The sequence below is a fragment of the Lissotriton vulgaris genome, chromosome 12 (assembly GCF_964263255.1).
Source record: "Lissotriton vulgaris chromosome 12, aLisVul1.2, whole genome shotgun sequence".
In the NCBI taxonomy this organism is placed as follows: domain Eukaryota; kingdom Metazoa; phylum Chordata; class Amphibia; order Caudata; family Salamandridae; genus Lissotriton; species Lissotriton vulgaris.
Genome location: NC_141700.1, coordinates 59,183,298 through 59,206,266, shown reverse-complemented (window position 1 = coordinate 59,206,266; position 22,969 = coordinate 59,183,298). Strand labels below are relative to the sequence as shown.

At 43.2% G+C, this 22,969-nt stretch overlaps 1 protein-coding gene across 2 annotated transcripts in view; it reads right to left on the bottom strand.

The window, feature by feature from the left end:
* ZBTB7A (zinc finger and BTB domain containing 7A) overlaps window positions 1-22,969 on the bottom strand; it is a 170,353-nt gene that overhangs the window by 76,875 nt on the left and 70,509 nt on the right. For both annotated transcript variants that reach the window (XM_086947089.1, XM_086947088.1), the window contains one exon: window positions 1,824-3,101. In XM_086947089.1, coding sequence (XP_086803215.1) covers window positions 1,824-3,088 — 1,265 coding nt within the window. In that variant the 5' untranslated portion in view covers window positions 3,089-3,101. The remainder of the gene's footprint in view (window positions 1-1,823; window positions 3,102-22,969) is intronic.

Below are 22,969 nucleotides of genomic sequence, written 5' to 3'. Positions count from 1 at the left end.
TCGATGCTGATGGCGCGCTGAGCTCGTCATCACCTACGGCGCTCGTATGCTGATGACGAGCTGAGCTCGTCATGTAACGCGGGTTTTTGAAAATCCAGCACACAGCGGGAAAACCGCTAGCGCGCAAGGGGTTGAAAAAGGAATAAAGAATGGAATGAAAAAAAACACACACGCTGGCCAAGAAAACTAATAGCCACTAGACCAGACAATAAAGTGCGCTTTTTTTAGGCAAATATGCTTGTGATGAGGCAGAATGTCACAGTGTCAATGGCTGAGGTGGACTGAGTTCCGTCCCATGTTTTTTTCTGTGGTAGGTGGAAGAAAATGTGAATGACAGTTGAACAGACCAATGAATGTAGATAGTTAACCCCAAGACCCCATATGTATGTATATATTTGTATTGATGAATTTGTGTGAATACATGAAGGTGGTGAGACAACTAACAGATGTTAAAGCCTTCTTCAGTGAACAGCACCATCTTTTAGGAGCAGGGAGCAGGTTTCCTGTTGTCATGAGATGAGCCCTAAAACAGAGGATCTGAACTCCTTTTTCACACATGTGACCAGGTTCTGAGATCATGGGTCGGTTGCTGCACAGAACCTATGAGCATGTTCTAAAGAGTTACAGCCAAGGGGGTGGAAAGATAAGTTTAGTGTTTACAAGGATTGGAACAGGTGAGGATAACACAATACAGGCTTCAACCACAAAAGAGGAGTAAGTTATGCAACTCATACAAAAACATTACCCTTGGCTATGTGTGTGTTAATCGTGCCATTTTGTAGCTTTCCTTCACTTTTATAAATATATTTATCCTTTCCATAATCACCTTCTTCTGCACTCCTAAGACCATCTTTACATGTTTTAATATTTTTAATTTCTATACACATACAAGTAAATGTTCAAGTTACGTCAAGTTAAGGCCAGACATAAATGTTAGAGATTCATGCTGGAGTGGTAAACCCATGTTCTGGGAAGTCCACTGACTGGTGTAAAATGGGCAAGACACTGCTTGTCATTTTTCTTTGTGAAATCTTCGCAAGAATTTTTTTCTGCGCACAAATCGAGATTACGGGGGTATTTAGAAGGGGCATATAGCTTGCAGAATTATTTCCATTACTTGTAAAAACAAATCCGGTTGACCTTTTTTATGGTGTAGTTTGCTATGTAAACGTTTAAAGAAAAATATCAATACCCCATATGTGATAGTAATATCAGAGACATGGGGTAAGACTAACCTACATATATTTTCCAACTCCTAAAATGGTAACCAAATTACTCCATCGGCTTTTTTCTTTTTAAACATATCGGTATATTCTGGACTTTGTAGTTATTTGCTGGAATGTAATTATTTCAATCAACACACAGTAACACATATTTGTAAAAGAAGGGTGCAAAACTAGGTACCTAGTATCTAAGATACAAGGAGCAGTCCTACAGTCTAAACTATAGTGGGACCAACAGACCTTAAAAAAAAGAACAAACTCAGTTTTGCCGACCATCTCCTTGTACACCAACTTCCCTCCTTTCAACCACTTGCCCCCAATGTCTACCTTTGATTTTCTCTATCTCTACATCACTTTACATCCTTGAGATCTTTACCGCTAGTCTCCCTCAACCGTGGCCTGTAGCTCCGCCTCCATTTTAAAATTGTCCGTCTTCTCCCCAAAATCTACACAAGATTTCCTTATTTCCTTTCATCCTTATACTCCAGTGTTCTCTCTACTTAGAACACATGCTCTCATACGTAGCACCAAAAGAATTGCAAAACCTAGAATTGCCCCATACATTTCCCCTCCACCTCAAAATGGATGACATGACATTACCTGGTGAAGCGGACCTTGCAGATGCTGCACTCATACGGCTTCTCCCCGGTGTGTGTCCGGATGTGTCGCGGTAGCTTGCCTGCGCCCTGTATCACCTTTTCGCAGATGGGGCACTTCTGGAATGCTTTGGCCCGAATCTTCTTCTCCACCTTCTGGGACCAGGAAGGATACATGTCGCCCTCTTGAGAGCCACGGAAATACCTCAAGTAATAATCCATAGCCCCATCTTCGTCCTTGTGATCGTCGTCGCCAGACTGCCTTCCTACGGAATTCATCATTTGCTGCAGGAGGGCACTGGCAGCCATATTGTCCACTTCAGTGCTGCTGGCCTCCTCTGTGTCTATAAGCTCTGGATTACCACTTGGAGAGTCTAGGGCATCCAGTTGGTCTCTACCAGCCTCCTCGTCCTCTTCTTCCTCATCCTTCATCATCATACTGTGTCCACTGTAATGTCCATTTTGGGAAGGAAGGTGGGATGGAAGGTACAAGGAGCCAGGGCCCTCCTGTTCTTTCTTCAGCCAAGCACCCGGGCTACCGTCTTCATCTCTTTTAAGCCAAGGGCCTGGGCTGGCGTCCTCGTCTATCTTTAGCCAGGGGCCGGGGCTGCTCTCGGAGTCGCAGCCTGTTACCTTTGGTCGATCATCACATGTTTCTTGAGAGTACATGTCCTCTGGGTTGCAATCAGCATCTTCCTCATCCGGACTTTGGAAGTTTAGTCTCTGAATCTCTCTCAAGTCCTGGTTGGTCCATGGAAAATTAGGCTCATGTCCATTAATGGGATTTGTCTGGAAGAATTCCAGGTATTCTTTCGCTTTGACATAGTTTCTCTGATCAATTTGATCTACTAATTCCTTCTGGTCACTGCTGGCCAGAATGTTTCTGTCCAAGAGATCCGTACACACCTCCGTCACCGACGGAATTTCCAGCAGGTTGGCGGCATTGAGGATGTCTGCGACGTTAGAGGTGCTGACTGTGAGGGTCGCAGTGTAGGCGTACTCCAGGAGGGCAGACAGAGCCTCGGCGCTCACAAAATCTATCACGTACACGTTCTGCCGGTCCACCACTGCGCCAGAGGTAAAAAGCTTCTTAAAGTAGTGGCTGAATGCCGCCAGGACCGAGCGGTGGCTGTGGAACTCCTGATCATCTACCAGTATCACCACGTCGCACAGGAGGCCCAAGTTCCTCTGCTCGTTCAAGCTGCTTAAAATGTCACTGCTATGATCGGGAAATGGAATCCCGATTGGGCCATCCACGCCACCCGCCATGCTCAACGTGGCTCTAGAGAAGAAGAGAGGAATACAAGTATGTTAAGTCTGGAGCTACTGACAAGAGTCCTACTCATAAATACAAAGCAGTTCACAAAGGCACATTTAAAATGATTAACCATCTCATTTAGGGTTTATCAGTGGGCTGCCGTCTGTCGGATTGGCAGAAGTCCTTATGCCTACCAACCTAATGGATTACCACCCTCCAAATTTAAAGACCATTGCCAGCCGAGCAGCGATCTACATACATTTAAAGGTACCACTGTTATCTCTGAAGGTACCAAAAGTTTGATAAACACCTGTTGGAGGACAGCCACCATCAGTTTTGGCAGCCATCCACCAAACTTATTGTTTTTGAACAGCAAACTCCCAAAGTGGGAATTTGTTTCTGAAAAACATATAACTAATGGGCCCCACACTTAGGAAGTTTTTTTTCCTTGGAAGTGGGGGGGTTCATCATTTTTATTTTTCTGTTTGTCACCTACAGCTTTTTTTCTGGCACGGACTGACAGAAAAAAGGACATCAAACAGTCAGTCCTAAATAGGGCCGGCGATGTGGTGACCTTCCTTCTACAAACAGCACTCAGCACCAAGATACCCTGTTGGGGTGATTTGTGCACGATATCAAATTAAAATAACATAACACTGTGTCTAGCCATCAGATTTACTTAGAGTTTTTTAGAGCGCGAACCAGACCCGTAAGGGTATCATAACGCTTTACAGGAAAGGCAAGTAGTGTACAAGGGAACTTAGAGGGGGAGGGTACATAAGGGATAACATAGAATGGAACAGTTAGGATAAAAACTGGTAGATACATATTGCAAGATACAGGCCGTCTCAGATCAAGGGTGGGATACCCAGAGGTGCCAGGTGGGTGTCACCCGGACACCGGTAGAGCCCACGGAAGGTAGCACAAAGTCGCTAAGGTGATTGTGATGAAGTGTTAGGAGAGGGATTTGCCCATAAGGAAAGTTTTGGCCTCCATTTTGAAGCATGCCAAGGATGGAATTTTATGGATAGCCGGCGGGAGAGAATTCCAAATTCTTGGTGAAGGCCCTATTGTACGTTTTTTTTTCCCGCATGCGTGCAGGTTGGAGCAAGAGGTCTCTGGCAGAGCAAGATTTTCTGGTTCCTCCGGATACTACAAGTTTATAGAGTATAGCGCCTTGTGTTGTGAGTGATGCACGCCAGCTTAAGTTGGATTCTGGCCTCGAAAGGAAAGTAATATATCATAGTAAGCTTTCCGCTGACGGAGCCAATGGGGGAAGCGCAGACGGAAAACAGTCCGCTCGACTCTAAATGGGGTGTAGGGACCGAAAGTTTGGTGAAAAGTGAACTCCATCGCATTTGTCACAGAGTACCCTGCTCGCCCATCTTAAAATGGCCCCTAATCCATAACCCACTTAATGGTCACAGAGAAAGAATATGCAGCTTTTGATAGGCTAGAAAGGTAGAGGCAAAGTCCGACGTATCATGAACTAGATTATACCGTATTCCCCTTGACGGGAGGAACTCGGCTTCAGTTCTGCTGGCTTTTCAGTGGGGAAATGATTGAAAAACGCAGGAAAAGCCACGCGTGTCCCAACAACCCAAGCGCTACCCCGCTTGCCTTAACCACGCATATGCCTGAACCACGCATATTCTTGGTTAAGACAGTGCACAGTCTAGCGAGCGGAATGGACGGAAGCAGGAAAGATCGTGAGAGGACGCAGTAATATAAGTGGAGCTGGGGACAGGTTTTAGTGGGGGTGGCGGGTAGTTTATAAGTGTTGGGGTATTTTTCAGGTATGGAGGTACGGGGAAGTTTTTAGTGCATGAGGGGGGTCGGGGTCGTTTTTAACCACTTGGCTGCTAAGGCAATATTTTACTCTTTATTGAATTTCCATTGAAATCAATGGAAACTCCATGACGAGTTACCCTTGTCATTAGCGGCGAAGAGGTTAAGACTCTGGGCAGGGTCGGGAAGCTTTTAGGGCTGGGTCGGGATAGTTTTTAAGGCTTAGGGAAGGGCGGGGTCGTTTTTAGGGCTGGGGGGCATGGGTCAGTGGGGTTACACTTACCTGATAAGTTTTAACCATGCCATATGTCTTTGCCATATATGCCTTAACATCGCATTGTTAGGACTTGCGTGGTTAAGACCTGGTGGAACCGGCATGCGTGGTAATTCGCATGTGTGGTTATGTCGCACAACCATTTTCAGCTACTTAAGGCTCATCTGCAATATCCAGGCCTCATTATCCCATAAGAATGTCGGAGAACAGTTACCATATATTCTACCTAATGAAATAGCAAAACAAAAACAGTAAGCTTCCGGGTAAGCCTGTAAGCTTCCGGGTAAGCCTGCAGTCCAATTTCTTTCCCCCACATAATTAATTTACTTCTGCTATTGCCACTGCAATAAAAATGGTACCAATGATGAGGCGTACACCAGAGTATTGATTAGTGACCGCCTGTCTGAATGAATTAATACATTAATGAGATGTTCTTATGCTCCGTCCACAAAAACCTACACACTTGAGTTGAAGGGACTGCTTGCTACAAATCAGGTGCTCCCCACTCACCTTTGTGTTCAAGAAGCAGGACACATTTACCAATACTGACAGACAACTCGACGCTTCATCCTTTACTTGTCGATAAAATTAATGCTATTGAGCGGTGTATCGGTATTACTTAGTATTGAAAAGGCTAATGCACTACTGTGGCTTGCACTACAGGCTGAAATGTATGACAATCCTGAGTCTATGACTGAAGGAGGATTACTTCCTGGGGAAAGGGCAAAGGTCAGAAGATAGGACTTTTTTGAAAGAGATGGCTAATAGCACTGTCAGTGAACATCAAAGGCTATCTACACCTGGGGAAGTTGGCACAAAAAGAAAGTCTTTTTCATGGCAGACCCCATTATAGTGCAAGGCGAACTTGACCCTCTAGAGGAAATTTGATGCTGGACACAGATAAAGCCCCACACATTCTCAGTACTGCCTTGAAATGCTTATTTATTGAACTTTTGTCATTAAATTTCCATTTTACAGACCCAAAAGAAGACAGCAGAAACACCTTGAGCTAATGGCCTAACTTATGCTGCCTGACATAGGAACACAACGTGTAGATTTCCGACAATAATACCATATAGGGCTGTAACCCTGATCAGCACAGCCTCTGTGGCACAAACAACACATGTACTCTACGGTATAATGCGTCTCTTAATACGATCTGTGGGCATTCAGAGAGTCACAGGCCCGAATCCCAGTGCAGGCCAGGCTTGCATCCAATTGTTTTAAAAAAAAAAAAAATTTGAATTGTGCAAGCACGGCATCATTGAACAGAGCTCTGTAGTCACACCTTGTTGCAGAAAGTGCTGTATAAAAGACAGCTGGTTACGATTCATCGTCGGCCCGTCCTTTTTGTACAAGAGAATATTGTTACGATATTAATGACCCACACCTAGGGCTTTTTTTCCTGGGGGGGGGGGGGGAGGGGGGGGGGGTGGGGGTGGGGCGGCTGATCATTTTTATTTTTCTATTCGTCGCCTGTTTTTTCCTGTCGCTGACAGACAGAAAACAAGCATTTGCAATGCAATAGGTCTCGCATTAACAAGAGTTTAAGCTATTGCCAATGCAATAGCTTAAACTCTCGCAAATGCGAGACCTATTGCTTTGCAAATATTTTGTTTTTTTTACTATCTTACATGCGACGCTTTCACATTCATGAAGGGCGTGTCCTACATTAAAGTGTAACCGTGACATTGAGGGCTTTCACAAAAAAAATGCATCTGTTTGTCAAGTTGACAAGCAGATGTTTTTGGGGAGTAAAAGCGCCCATGCCATACTTTCACTTTAATGTCGGCCACGTACCTTTCTTTGGACGCGGTTTGTGTAAAGAAAGTGAAGCAGCCTCTATGAATGTGAAAGCGTTGCATGGGAGCTAGTAAAACAAGCATTTTCAATGCAATGGCCTCGGCTTTGCAAAAGTTAGAGCTATTGTCATTGTAAATGACAATTTTTTTATTTATGTGATTGTTTTGAAAACAGATAAATAAATGGCATTGTCATTTACAATGCTAATAGCTTAATCTCTCGCCAATGCGAGATGCAGTAGTAGAGTGAGTAATAGTGCGTAGTAGAGGAGAAGAGTGTGTGTAGTAGAGGAGTAGAGAGTGTGTAGTAGAGTAGTAGAGTAAGCACTAGAGAGTAATAGAGTGATTAATAGAGAGTCTGTAGTAGTGAGTTGTAGAGAGGACTATAGTGAGTAGTAATGAGTATAGTGAGTATTAGAGAGTTAGTAGAGTGAGTAGCAGAAAGTATTAGAGAGCATCGCCTATATCACCACTCAATCCGCACCGCACCACTCAACCCACAACGCCTACATCACCACTCAACCCGCAACGCCTACAGCACCGCTCAATCCCCACCACATACAGCACCACTCAACCCGCAATGCCTACATCACCACTCAACCCGCAACGCCTACAGCACCACTCAATCCCCACCACATACAGCACCACTCAACCCGCAATGCCTACATCACCACTCAACCCGCAACGCCTACATCACCACTCAACCCGCAACGCCTACAGCACCACTCAATCCCCACCACATACAGCACCACTCAACCCGCAATGCCTACATCACCACTCAACCCGCAACGCCTACATCACCACTCAACCCGCAACGCCTACAGCACCACTCAATCCCCACCACATACAGCACCACTCAACCCGCAATGCCTACATCACCACTCAACCCGCAACGCCTACAGCACCACTCAATCCCCACCACATACAGCACCACTCAACCCGCAATGCCTACATCACCACTCAACCCGCAACGCCTACAGCACCACTCAATCCCCACCACATACAGCACCACTCAATCCCCACCACATACAGCACCACTCAACCCGCAACGCCTACAGCACCACTCAATCCCCACCACATACAGCACCACTCAACCCGCTACGCCTACATCACCACTCAACCCGCAACGCCTACATCACCACTCAACCCGCAACGCCTACATCACCACTCAACCCGCAGGGTCCAAGGGGTGGTGCTAAATTAACCTTACAAGGAATTACCTGGATTGATTTTAAAAAATATGTTCATTATATTGGTTAGCTGATAGGAAGAGTAGCAGATTCCTGGGGGTGGTGGGGTGTAAATGGTCAGCAGGGAATGGGTGAAAAACGGATGGCTGGGGTTGGGGGCAGACCATACAGTACCATGCACTCTGTAAGAGTCTATGGCCAAGTGTGAAAAAATATATGTCTTTGAGTAGAAGACACAAACATACTAAGAGCAGCTATAAACCTGCAGCAGAAGACCAGATCTAAAAGCTCTCCTAAGAGAGATGGGAAGGAAATCCATCTCAAAGTAAAATCATAGGCTTAGGACCCATATGATCAAAAGACCAACGCATATTTAGACCCAGACCTCAAAATACAGTAAAAGTTCGATGTGCAAACCTGGAAATAAAAATGGAAGCTTAGACCCAAGATTCACAAAAATAGTGATAAAACAGGTGAATCCGAAATCTAAAAAAAAACCAATAAAACACTGAAGCTCAGTCCCATTATGCACAATATAAAATGGAAATTTAGGCCCAACTTTTTTGTTACATCCTATTTTGTCCCTCGTTATTTAGAAGATAGATGTTATTAATTGTAACAGAAAGGCATACCTTGCTATGAACACGTTTTTAATATGAAGTAGTACTGTATCTCCCATTGCAAAAGTGCACTCATTCATTTCATACCAACAAAAGATGCCCAATTCTCATTTAAAGGGGCCCCATACAACGCTGAACAAAAAACACCCGCATGGCATTATGGGAAATAAATATTTACGTCACTTATTAAACAGACTAGTCTTAATTATTTTGAACATACCAGCTAATTTCAGCAGCTCTAGGTTCAGCGTTGTTTGTCTTTTATTTTTATGGCAGATGTTACAATAAAGAAAAAAAAGTGACCATTGTAGTAGCATGCCAATGCTTGAACTATTGGCTTTGCCAGTGCTTGTTATGGTTGAATTTACATTGTGGATGAGAGCGTTCTTGTGATTTTCCTGCTAGGTTATATTGTGGCGCAGTTTGTCTTGAGTGATGGAGCAGATTATAATATGCCTGTGTAGGCCCTAGTGAAAAAACAATAATTGAAAGCAGAAAACTAGTAAAGGCGTTATCACTTTCACCTAACCTAGAACAAGCAGGGAAATTCACTTTCCCCAACCTTCTTTTTATTTGACAGTGCAACAGAGAGTTTCATAACGAATGAAAATATAGAAATAACTTTCCCAACATTTACGATGGAAGATGAATTACATAATAAATGAAATAGTGATGCAAGTTAGAGGAACTACTAATCTTCACCCTGTCAGTCCCAAAACATTGCTGTATAGAAAGAATAACGCAAGCTCCCCATTAAATTACACAAAAACGCTATTTGTAGAATGCCCTCTGAAATGTACTAGTAGGTTTTCATTACTTGCTGTTCATCACTGTTATTTCATTTAAGTGCAAGGAGCACGCCCCTCGGGCAGATAAGCTTCTGATACTAGGGTCCCGCAGAAGTAGGATGCGAGCACCCGCAGGGGAAGGCTCCGCACCAATGGGTATAGAGGACCGCCCGCACAGGTTGCAAAAATGTTTACAGGGTAGCCCCTGCCGAGCTCCACGCCCCCTGCGCCAGACAGGCCCCCGCGGGGGGCGCCCAAGTTCTATACAGCTTCTCATGGAACACTGTTCATTCAATGTGTGTCCGTGCAGCCTACCGGCAAGCAGTCACTCTCAATAACCATCAGCACCCGCCCCCTTACCGCTCACCTGGGCCGGTATCCCGCAACACACGCTCCAGCTGCGGGAAAGTAAATTCTGGCAACTCCAGCAGCGTCCCGTACCGCTCCAGAAATTAGCAGACACCGCGAAATCCGACAAGGAGCCCGGGCAGGTGTCATCCTTCATGGGCGCCTGCGTCTTCGCCGCTGCCTCCGCGGCCGCCATCTTGGACCTTCCGGGGAAGGACGGGGGCGACCAGGCTCGAGCCTCTGGAGGAGCCCACCGCGATCCCACAATGCACCAAAAGAGGCAGCAGAAGCAGCCAGGTTGCGATGACGCTCCTCCCCGACTGCCCTCTCGCTCTCCCACCCACTTCCCCCGGGAGCGTTCTAGTCTGGCCTCGTGTGACACGAAAATGAAAACAAAAGAGCATAGAGATCAATTGGCCAGTTTGGAGGGGGCTGTGTTAAAACGTGGACTGTAGCCAACAACAGCACAGAGGAGGCATGGTCAATTGAACATTGTTTACCTCCTAAGCGTGGGGTTCAAAGAACTATTTAACAAGCGCTCGCAATTTTTTGAAGCTAAGCCCCGTCCTTTGCAGACTGGGGGCGTGTTTTTCTTTCTCCCCTCTTCTCCATTGGCTGGAGGAGAGGAGAGAAAGCAACGAAAAAAACACGCCTCTCGATCCGAAAAGGACGGGGCTTAGCTTAAAAAAATGATGTCACAGAAACCTCTTCTCCAATGGGTGGCTGCTGTTTAGGGAGCCAGCCAATGGAGAAGAGGGGCGGGTTTTAGCCTCGCTACTCAGACAGACATAAGATCTCGCCAGCGAGACTGCACTTGCGCAGCCTACGCTAGCCGAGACCTGAAAATTAAGTAGAGGACCGCGCTGCTAAAATAAATAAATAAACTGTGGCCGCTATAACTAAAGCGGACCGCCATTAGAAAACATTAAAAAAAATAAAAGCGGGCGACTTGCTGCGAGGTAGCTGGTGGAATAGGGGGAAGAGCACTAAATAAAATAGTGCTCAGCAACTTATAAAGCAGACCATGTAACCACCAGTAAAAGGTCCAGTCGTTATGGGAGGTAACAAATGCAGACAAGCCGGTACCAAGTAGGGACTAACAAGCCTAATAATGAATCGGACGAAGGACAATGACGGAAGCCAATTACAAATATGGGCGGGGCTTCTATTCCACACTTCACTACTGCAGGCCTTGCAGTAGCACGTGTTGCAAGGCTCGACCTAAAACACTGCAGAAGGCAAAGAACCTGCACAATCAGATTTCCTAATCACGATTGCCAGTATACAGCACTAACACTGCTTTACCCCTTTGCAGGCTATTACTGCTGCCTACACCATACAGATGAAGAGAAAGAGGTGATGATAATTTTAGGTAACACCCAAGATTGGATTCCATCATTCTTAAAAGAAAATGCATTAAATCTATCAGAATTGTTTCAGGTGAATCCTCCATCACAAACAGGTCTTATAATGTCCTTGACAATTTTTCCATATTGTCTTTAATAGTGTACATCTACTATGCCAACTACACTGCTAGATGCATTGCAACGACAGCCACTCTGCCTGGAATGTGAAACATGGAAGCAGACCACACTACTCATGGTCTGAACCAGATTATTGCTCTATGAAGACTGCAAGTCCCAATGACAACAAAAGAGGAGTCCTGGCAGCTGGGGGGCGACGAGGAATAGAAGAAACTATTCAATTGCCTCAGCGGAGCAGCCACCTCAGATATTGGCCTCCAGAAAGCTTACCTTTGTTAATTTACCAGCTAGCCCTTTCTCACCCGACCACAATGGATACGTGCAATGGAATTTAGTCTAATGCTACCAAGAACGGGTTGCAGTGACCTAAAAACAATATTTAACTGCAAGTGGCTTGTAGATCATAAGCCTTCCACACAGGTGGAAAAATACGTAATTAATAATTATTTCATTTAACTGAAATACAGGCAGGATTTTTGGCGGTATCGTTATGGTTGGTAATAAGAAATAGCATGGGGACACACATACATTAAGCTGGGTCTGGTGGCTCTGTGGACTAAGCCGCCACTGCAGAGGCCTGTGTTCGACCTCATGGTCACAGGTTCAAATCCTGGCGGGTTCACTCAGCCTTTCATCCATTTGAGGTTGATAAAATGACTACCATTGAGTTGGGTAACAATAAACATCTGTTATTCAGCGCCAGGACACCTGCGGGTAATTGTGCTCTTTATAAATACACCTATTATGTTATGTTATACGCACATGCACGCACACCACCCCAGCCCATGTATTCCAGGTGTTAACTATAAAGTGGTTGGCTATAGAGATGAATTTCAGCAACCTCCCCACAGTCTTTTCTTTTCACTACTTGGGTTCTGTTCATTTGCTTGCTTGCTGACATTCTAAGTCATACAATTCAACATTGCTGTTGTGCTTGGAAAACCTAAAATTTAATTTTTATCCAATCATCATCACACTTTTAGGTCAGACCCCTTTCTAGAAATTCAATTCCTAAGCATTTACATCACTGACAAGTGTCCATTATATGTCTCTCGTACAAATTAAATTTACATTATAAAACCTTGCAAGGCACGGACTTATTGTGGCGCCATAAAATGAAACACTACTACTTCTAAGTGCGTGGACTGAAAGATGGACTTTGAAATGTTTGTTCATCAGTCTTTCACTTGTTTTGAAGCTTCTCACCGATACAATTTCATACACTTTAGTTAATACAAAAGCAAGTTTCTGCCCAGAGCGGCGTGGCCCCTCTGGCTTTCCCCAGGAAAAGCACCCAAATTAGGTGCGTGCTCAGCCTGTCGTGGAGCTGTGCCAGGCCAGATGAGACCCGAGCAACAGCGAGGATGCCCACGAGTGGGAGGTGAGCTTTCTCTGGCCGTGGAAAGCGAACACCCTTGTAAGACGCTGTGCGTGAAAGCTACATCGGGACAGGAGATGTGCACATGTACACATGACCTGTACGTGTGCACATCGCCTGTCCGGGCGTGCACGTTTCGTCCCCTTCGCGCACCAAACCGGCAACAATTGTCTTGCCAAGGCAAAGCCGTGCATGCGCTGCGTTCGCTAGGCGAGACCTAAAGAGGCAGCAGGCTGTCAGCCATCTTTGCAGGAGCCTAGTGTATATTCATAAATTCTGGGAAATTAACATGGCTGCCAACTGTTGTCTCTACAAATACCACGAAAGAGTGTGTATATATGTAACTTCTGTGGTGGATTGCTTGGGATGTTACAGGAGCTAGGTTACACAGGCCTCTCCCGTTAACCCAGAAAGGTGTGGGTGTTAAAAAATACAAATGGGCAAGCTTAGAGCCCCATTTTAAAGCTCTATGGATCAGCAGCAAACCATGTTTGTATTGTGGGAAGAAGTTAATTTTGCTGCTAAGGAGAGACCTTCTCCTCCCAAAACCCTGTTTTTTGCAGGTAGAGAGTGCTACATATAAAAATTTTGTCAATCTTGCAACAGAGAGGTTGGTGTATAGTGTATCATTTCAAGAGCCTTTTGAAACAGATGTATTACTTTGCACTGAGACCAACTGAAATATGCAACAACAAGCCTTGAGGTAGCCAATAAGCCTTGCGTGACTGCCAGCCTGTTTTGCTTTATCGATATTTGTAAAATGTTATTTGGGGGGAACTGTGGGCCCCCATCAATCGAAAAACAAACACAAACATTGCTAAAAGTATATTATTGTCTCAAACAGCACACATTATCATGGTCGTTGCTGCCACCTATGAGAACTAGTTTGTGTGTTGATATGTTCCTTGTGAAAGGGTAAAGTTCTGTCACTCACAAGGAAGTTAGCCAATGGTCCCTGTTCCGTGCTGTAGGATGTGGAGGGTAGAAGATAAATGTGAATGAAACAATAGCAGACCAATGGATACAGAGGAGCTTGGTTGAACGCCCCTATATGTATATTATACATATAATTTCAGTCAAATGAAAAGTTCCTATCTAACACACATCCTAAAAATTACCCTGACAATTATAAAAAGTATATTTTAAGAATAAAAAACAATATTTTTAGAAAAACTAAAGAGACTGCATCTGATATTGGAACATTGGCTGTCCCAACTCAGAAAAGTGACCATATGGCACAAAACAACTTTAATGAATTTAATAAGCACACCACAGTCAAAACGAAAACTGCGTGAACGTATTAGAAAGTATAGCTTTTAAAAGGTACTGTTGACATAACGCCTAAAGATGACTTAGAAATATTCACACTGTAGTTTGTGTTGTGGTCTAGATAAATAATCATTATTGTTAATTTCGGTATTCGTAGGTCAGGCAAGCATGAAACAAAATAGCCCATTATTTCTTATGCACAACATTATCAAAAAAGTATTATTAATTTGAAAAAGTAGCTCCTCGAGGCCTGGAGAAGTTGGCCTGATATACAGTGCTCACTATTCTAAGTGATCACTGTGTATCATACCAAACGACCCTTATTGATGATTGGTTGTAAGTCAACCTTATAGACCAGCTATCCTAGTAGCGTGGACAAAAGCAGTCTTTAGGCTAAACTCTAGAGGGCGTGTTAAGTGAAAGGACACCACACAAGTTGTTATGAAAAATAAAGTATAAATACGACCGGGGGGGGTCGCGAGGCCCCCCCCCCCCCGCCTTCCAAAAGTTCAAATCTGTGTCTGTCTCCTCCCATGGGGAATTGGTGTTGAGAGGGGTGGCGGGCATCCCGGCCCATATAGTCAAAACAAAACTTGAAAACCCTAACCTATTGTGAATTTATTTTATACTAAAAGGTATGAAACTGTTGTTCAAGGTTTGTAACCAAAATCCATGAAGCAATAAAGATAACAATAATAATAAAAAAAGGTACTACCCTGCATTCATTCTGATGCATATAGCCCTGGCAGGGGACTGCTGCAGCCCCTCACTGCAGCGGGGACAGTTCCCTGCTACTGCAGAGTGTGTATATATATATATATATATATATATATATATATATATACATATATACATATACACTGAAAAAACCATAGGTTATAGACCATATATAGTTAGGAATTAGCATTTACAAAATCTTTAAAATTCACTGAAAAAACCATAGGTTATAGACCATATATAGTTAGGGATTAGCATTTTCAAAACCTTGTCATCAGTGATGTCATTTGAGATGTCATCAGTGATGTCATCAGTGATGTCATTTGAGATGTCATCAGTGATGTCACTGAGCATGTCATGAATGATGTAATATGTGACATCATCAGCAGTGGATTGCGGGTGCGCGATATATAGTTAGTGCATCTAACTATATATGCGAATTTCAATGGTTTTGTGCAAGTAAAATAAGGTTTTGAAAATGCTAATCCCTAACTATATATGGTCTATAACCTATGGTTTTTTCAGTGAATTTTCAAGGTTTTGTAAATGCTAATTCCTAACTATATATGGTCTATAACCTATGTTTTTTTCAGTGAATTTCAATGGTTTTTTAATAGCAAATATCAAAAGCTGTAAAATGTATTCTTTTTTTTTCTTTCTCCAAAGTACGCTCCCCGGTTTGCTTACTGGTGCGCGTAGGAGGAGGAGGAACAGGTTACACTCTCCCAGGAGTTAGCTGAGTTGTGGGAAACAGAGGGTGAAGAACCGCGGCCACCTATGCCAAATACATCTGGTGCGAAAAGTAAAACACAAGGTGAAACAGGACTAACAACACTAAAACCACCATCGACATTTTGCCCCATTTTGCCACGTGATGGGATTGACATTTTTCACGAAAATGTAACGAACGATCTGAAAGAATTTCAAAAGCGCATAAGCAAAGGACACTATAAAAACAACGAACAAACAAGGGAATATGAAAACCTGGTAACAAAATTGAGTAAAGACAAAAATATTGTAGTACGACCTAGCGATAAGGGAGGCAATGTGGTCTTGCTTACAAAGGAAATGTATGAAAAAGAGGCATATATGCAACTGAACAATCGTGAACACTACGAGAGAGTCAATATGGCAACAGTGAAAGGATGGCAAACAGAATATCATACCTGGCTAATCCAATGGAAAAGAAAAAAACTAATATCTGAGTCAGAATTCCAGTACCTAAAGGTTGACCATCCGATAATGCCTTGCATATATTTTATCCCAAAAGTACACAAAGACCAGAAAAATCCCCCAGGCAGACCCATTATCAATGCAATAGGGGGGCTTTTGGAGAACACGTCAGTTTACATCGATCAATTTCTACAAACTTTTGTGAGGAGCTTGGATTCATATGTCCGTGATTCTAGTGACTTCCTTTGCAAAATGCACAACATTGAATGGCAACCGGGAGATTGGTTGCTAGCACTAGATGTAAGTGCCCTATATACAAGTATAATACACTTGGATTGTATAAATGCGGTAAAACATTACTTATCAAGGAGATCTGATGAATTTAATGAACACAATGAAATGTTGATAAAAATGCTAACCTATTGTTTGGAACACAATGTTTTCATATTCAATAACCTCATATACCGTCAACGTCAGGGAGTGGCAATGGGGGCCAGTTTTTCACCAAGCGTAGCATGTCTACACATGGGGGCTTGGGAGGAACTGGTCCTCAAAACCAACTTTGAGAAAGAGATGAATGAAAATATTGTAGCATGGTATCGTTTCATTGACGATTTGTTTGTGGTGTGGAGAGGTACACAAGGGGAGGCGGAAAAATTCATTGAGAGCTTGAACATGAATAATCTCAACATCAATTTCACGTTCACAATGAGCCAGACAAGGGTCCCCTTTTTGGATATAGAAATATATACCCATGAGAACAAGTTAGCAAGCAGATTATTCCGCAAAGCAACTGCAGGAAACACAATCCTACATGCCAGTAGCACTCACCCAGCCCATCTGATATGGAGTATTCCGTATGGTGAGATGCTAAGAATCCGTAGGTTATGTAGTGAACCAGATGAACTGAGGAAAGCTCAGGATTCTTGCACTCAGCGATTTTTGGAACGTGGGTATCGGGAAGTGACCATCAAACAAGCGATCCAAAAATCCATGGTCAAAGACCGTATGGAGTTATTGGGTATCAAAGAAGTCTCGGCTGAGACATCAGCTATCCAACCTATCACACACACCATGGGCACCAAACCAGCGGAACCATTCCGAATAATAATGGGTTACTGTAATCAGCACAAGGAAGTGCGTAAAATAATAAACAAAAACTGGCCAATAGTCAGCAATGATCCCATTATAGGCCAGAGCCTCCCCAGGAAAGCGTCCCTAACCTTTAGTAAGGCACCTAACATGAGGGATAGAGTGGTTGTAACATGTCCAGAAATCCTTGATAGCACTTCATGGTACCAAAACAATCATGGCTTCTTTAAGTGTAAGACCTGTAAGGCCTGTGTCCATGCTGTCAACAAAAAGGTGTATAAGGACGGATTTAGTGAACGAGAACATCGTATCACTAAGGTGTTAACATGCAAGACGGATTACGCCGTATACGTCCTAGAATGCCCATGTAAGTTGCAATATGTGGGGAGCACTAAGCTCCCCGTGCACAGAAGGATTCTGCAACATTTAAGGGCCATAACTACACAAGACAATACCAACCCTGTAGCGCGGCATTTTAAAACACACCACCAAAGTAATAACAAGGAGTTAAAATACTATGTGGTAGATGCTGTCACAGCTAGTAGGAGGGGAAGCAATAGGGAAAACAAATTACGCAAAATGGAGACCAACTACATATTAAAATTTAATAGCAAACAGCCCGTAGGTCGTAATGTAACTGAGGACCTGTACACATGTTTACATAAATAAAACCAACGACAAAGGAATCAAATAAATGAAATATACTGTTTGAAAATTTTCAGAAATGGCAATAGCGTGTAAATAGAGTGTATATAGATGAAATGTAAGGAGAGGCTTTTTCTATATGGATTTTAAAGGAGATATTTATATATTATATATTTTTGTACAACACTGTATATATAATGAATTGTGAACTAGTAATTGAGACTGCAGAAAATGTCCTACTCGTTGGTAGATAAAGTAGATTTATGGTAACATGTGTATTATATGTAGTATGGATAGTTCATGTGCTCTTCAGATTAGTAAATATGTCATTTGATAACCTGAAAAATATATTTGTTTGAAATTCATAGCGTAAAGACAAGCTGAAGCAAATCCGGATAAATGAATAATGCAAAAATAAGGGAGAATGTGTAGAATCCTAGTACAGCTAAGAAACTATAAAATGCTAAGACACGAAAAAAGTTATGTGAAAACAGCTTAGTCCTTGTTAATAGCATGAAAACTATTTTTGTTTTACACACACAGTAGCACTTTTCACGGGTTGGGGGAATAATGAGTAGGACAGAAAGCGATACTCGATAGGATTTATTCACAGTTCAAACCAAATGGATTTAACCAACAATTGTGAGTGAACAAAAGAGACAAAAACGTTTACAACCAGGGATTTAACCTGATATTATTAATGAAAAATAATATGTATCAAATTCGGCCAATGTACAATATTTACGATGGTATTTTGTATTGTTTACATTCAGGGATTTAACCCGGTATTTTAAATGAATAGCAATATTTATTGAAACAGTGAGTAATATTTATAAATGTTTCTCATATTGTTTACTGTGAATGGTATTGAATAGCGATCACTTAAAATGTATAGTCTGTCCACTATGTCAATGCCAATGAGGGCAATTTTAAATGAACCAATCACGAAACAGCACTGTGCACTTTAAATACTCTTTGAAAATGTGGTTACGCTGTCATGTGATCAAGGCTTTGTGCCGAAACGTTATGGCGACAGCTGAATAAAATCTGAAACCAGCATCTCACGTTTGGTCCGTGTCTGTTTCCAACGCGATCAAGAGCGAAGGCGATTGCGGTAGGAGAACGGAGGTTGGAGTATATATATATATATATATATATATCCAAGCAATCAGCGAAAGATTTCCGCAGGCGAGGCGTCCCTCCCGCTCCACAGACAAACGCAGACACGGTCCAATTTAGTGCAATTCGTTTATTCAGTGCAAGCACATCGCATGACGTTTCGGCTCCGAGGAGCCTTGTTCACATGACATATATATATTCACTGAAAAAACCATAGGTTATAGACCATATATAGTTAGGAATTAGCATTTACAAAACCTTTAAAATTCAACGAAAAAACCATAGGTTATAGACCATATATAGTTAGGGATTAGCATTTTCAAAACCTTGTCATCAGTGATGTCATTTGAGATGTCATCAGTGATGTCATCAGTGATGTCATTTGAGATGTCATCAGTGATGTCACTGAGCATGTCATGAATGATGTAATATGTGACATCATCAGCAGTGGATTGCGGGTGCGCGATATATAGTTAGTGCATCTAACTATATATGCGAATTTCAATGGTTTTGTGCGAGTAAAATAAGGTTTTGAAAATGCTAATCCCTAACTATATATGGTCTATAACCTATGGTTTTTTCAGTGAATTTTCAAGGTTTTGTAAATGCTAATTCCTAACTATATATGGTCTATAACCTAAGGTTTTTTCAGTGAATTTCAATGGTTTTTTAATAGCAAATATCAAAAGCTGTAAAATGTATTCTTTTTTTTTTCTTTCTCCAAAGTACGCTCCCCGGTTCGCTTACTGGTGCGCGTACCGTGGCGCTCCCCCGCGAAATGTAAACATTTTTTTTTCTTTATTTTTGCATGTATCAGCATCCTAATCCCCCCTCCGAAAACCTAGAGGGTCACAAAGTGTCTACCGTGCCCCCTTCTACCCATTCCGAACATTGTTTGTCCTCCATTTTGTGTCTCAATTCTACCAATACTCAAAATGGAGGACTCCCGTAATGCTGCCGGTTCGCGTACCGGGGAGCGCACCGGTAAGCGCTCGATAAAAAAAGGTGGGAAATTTATTTACATAAAAACCACTACAGACACTTTCATCAAATATAGAATAGCCCCTACTACATAGCAGTCCCTACCATTTCCCCAAATTTGATGGAATTTCATTGTGAAAATTATGCTGTAAGCCTGATTAAATATCCTGAGGTAAATTACCTAACCAAAACACTTATGAAGTGTTAGAATTGACAACCAATCAAAATGCTACTTTCAATATCTTCTATTATTTCATGACATTTGATTGGTTATGTACCTGAATATATATAAAGAAAGAGAGAGAAACACAGCCATTTTGACTACTACTTCTTGAAGTACATATCAAGTACATTTCAACTGATAACTTAAACTTCTGTTTGAAAGGTAAGATGTTATTTTAAAAACTGAAGTATTTTCTGTACTGTAAGTTAATTAGGAAAACATTTTCGGATAGTTATATACTATCCCTCTGTAATACTTATAGAATAAAATAGACTTCTCTGTTTTAGTTATGGATGGAGTTAGACTTGTCATGTATAATTAAGAATTGACTTAGACTTTATCACATAAATGTTTTGATATTTCTACTTCCAGTTTGATACCATACACTGCCTAACGAAAAAATCACGGTTTAAAAAACCAAACTACCTGTCTGTACTTAAACCCAACAGTGCCCTATCTGTACTGATATATTTTTTTTATTCATTTTACAGCATAGAAATGGAAGGAGAGCAGAAAAATAACGTGGAAATGGTTGCAGTATGCAACCAAGACACAGAAAATGATTCAGAATTCTTTGATGAATCAATGGACATAGAACTTCTGCAATGTGTTGAAGCTGTGGATTTCTTAATTGAAAATGAGACAAAATCTCACCAAGAATTATTAGAAGTTCTTTTTAATTTTGAAAATAAATCAGAAAAATAAAGTTATATATAATAATTCAAAAATTGTTTGAGACATTATTCATTTTTATATGTATTTTTTAAACTAATACCAAATTGACTGGGGTAGGTCTGGAAATGCTCTTAAAGGACACCTTTAAGCAATTAATGGCACTTTTTTCCTCAAACTGCCTTGGTATATTCCAATATATGCCAAAGACAGAAATGGAGGTGGTCCAATCAATTTTGTCCACAAATTGAGAAAGCGAGGAAGCATGTAAATAAGTCTGTTTCAGCTTACATGGGCTCCATCTACAACAATAACTTGTGTTACTACATGTAAGATATCTACAGAGAAGATGGTGTGCACTTCTCAGATGAGGGCAACAGAGTTTTCATACAAAATTTAAGACTGTGTATTGGTACCTACTTATAAGTACCTAGAACTTACACAGAACACAAAAGCTCTTTTCAGAGCTACCTTAACTATAATTAGTCTTTCCAAATTTCGAATGTACCTTTTTTCACAAATTTTCACTTATGTTCGCTTCCCGGTTCACTACCCGGTTCGCGTACCGGCAGCTAACTGCGCAAAAAACTCACATTTTTTTTTATTCCAACATATATGAGCCTCCTCAGCCACCCATAGAAAACCTAGGGGGTCAGGATACCTCTCCCGTGCCCCCTTATACCCGTTTCCCACATTGTTTTTCCTCCATCTTGTGATTTAATTAAAACGAAACACATGGGGGCGTGGCTAGCAGTCAACGATGGCGGCCGCAGCTTAGAGAGGCTCCCGAGGCAAGGCGGCTTCCCGCAACAATCCGTTCTAATTATCCGAGTCTTCACGAGCTTTAAGGGGAGGACCGGACCCGGAGTCCGTGCGGCTACCAACGCAGCAACTTTGGGGTCAGCGACGGCCCGAAATCGCATCGAAACGCCAGACGGAGACCGGAGAGGGGAAAGGCCTAATGTATGCCTAGAAGCAGCGGAGTCGCGGCAAGACTATAGCCGGCCGGAAGTGCCCTGGTGGCGGCGGTGTGGGGTAGGAAGTCCCGGCCCATCGGGCACGTTGTTCGGAAAAACCTGCGAACTACTCTCCGGCGGCCCGAGGACACGGGTGGAACCCCGCGACGTCCATCGATACTCTGCAACCCACAGGACCTGGCCAGGGGCGCGGAGGAAGCCGCGGAACACAGACGCAACGCCGCCATTTTGCTAACTACGCACTTACCACCTCGCGGCCCTTCACTCGGAGCAGCAACTACTACAAGTGACTGACCCTACTCGGCCTGTCCACTGGCCCACTGTAGCCTCTGGCAAAGCTAACACAAACTGCACTATGTCAAACAGAGGCCCCAAGCACAGTACTACCCAGGTTAAGGTGGACAAATTCGCGTACGAAAGGCAGACGCCACACAAGAACAACGCAAGAACGCCGGGAAAACGACAGAGACCGAGGGGGCGAAAAAGGCCACGCTTGAAGATGTCCTGGCGGCGTTAGCCCAGTTGCAGGCGACGGTGGGTGCTACGGCCACTGAAGTCACGCTAATACGGGCGGACCTCCAGAAAATGAATGAGAGAGTCAAGCAGGTCGAAGTGGTCACTAAATCCCTAGTCGAGGATGTTTCCGAACTACAAACAGCAATGGAGCGATTACAAACAGACAACAAACTGCTCAGAGACAAACTGGATGACCAGGAAGGCCGTTCCCGGCGCAACAATGTCCGAATTTTAGGTGTGCCGGAATCGGAAGACACGGGGGCGATGGATCTCTATGTGGAGGACCTGATTAAAAACCAACTCCAGCCCAAGGGACTCTCGAATTTCTTCTCCGTGGAGAGGGCCCACCGAGTTCCGGGGGGAAAACCAAAGACGGGGGGCTCGCCCCGACCAATCTTGGCTAGACTGTTTAACTTCAGGGACCGAGATGCCATACTACAGGCTGCGAGAGTGGCGCCGGCCATTCAAATTCAGAACTCAAGGATTGCCTTCTTCCCGGACTACACAGCCGAAGTCTCCAGGAAGAGAAGGACGTTCCTGGAAGTTAAAAAAACACTGAGGGAGAAGGAACTGCCATACTCGATGATCTTCCCGGCTCGACTGAGAGTCGTAGCGGACAAAAAAGTGTGGTTTTTTGACTCCCCGGATACTGCCCGGGACTGGCTGGAGGGATGGCACACTGTTGGTCGACAGCGTAAAACTCATAGACCAGATCACGAAAGCGCAGGACACAGCAAAAGTGGCTCACAAACGTCTGGTCGTGGGGGAGGAGCGGAGAGATCTCCCTCCCGCGGCTTTGCGGGAGCGGGAGGCGAGGAATAATTCCTAACCCGGAA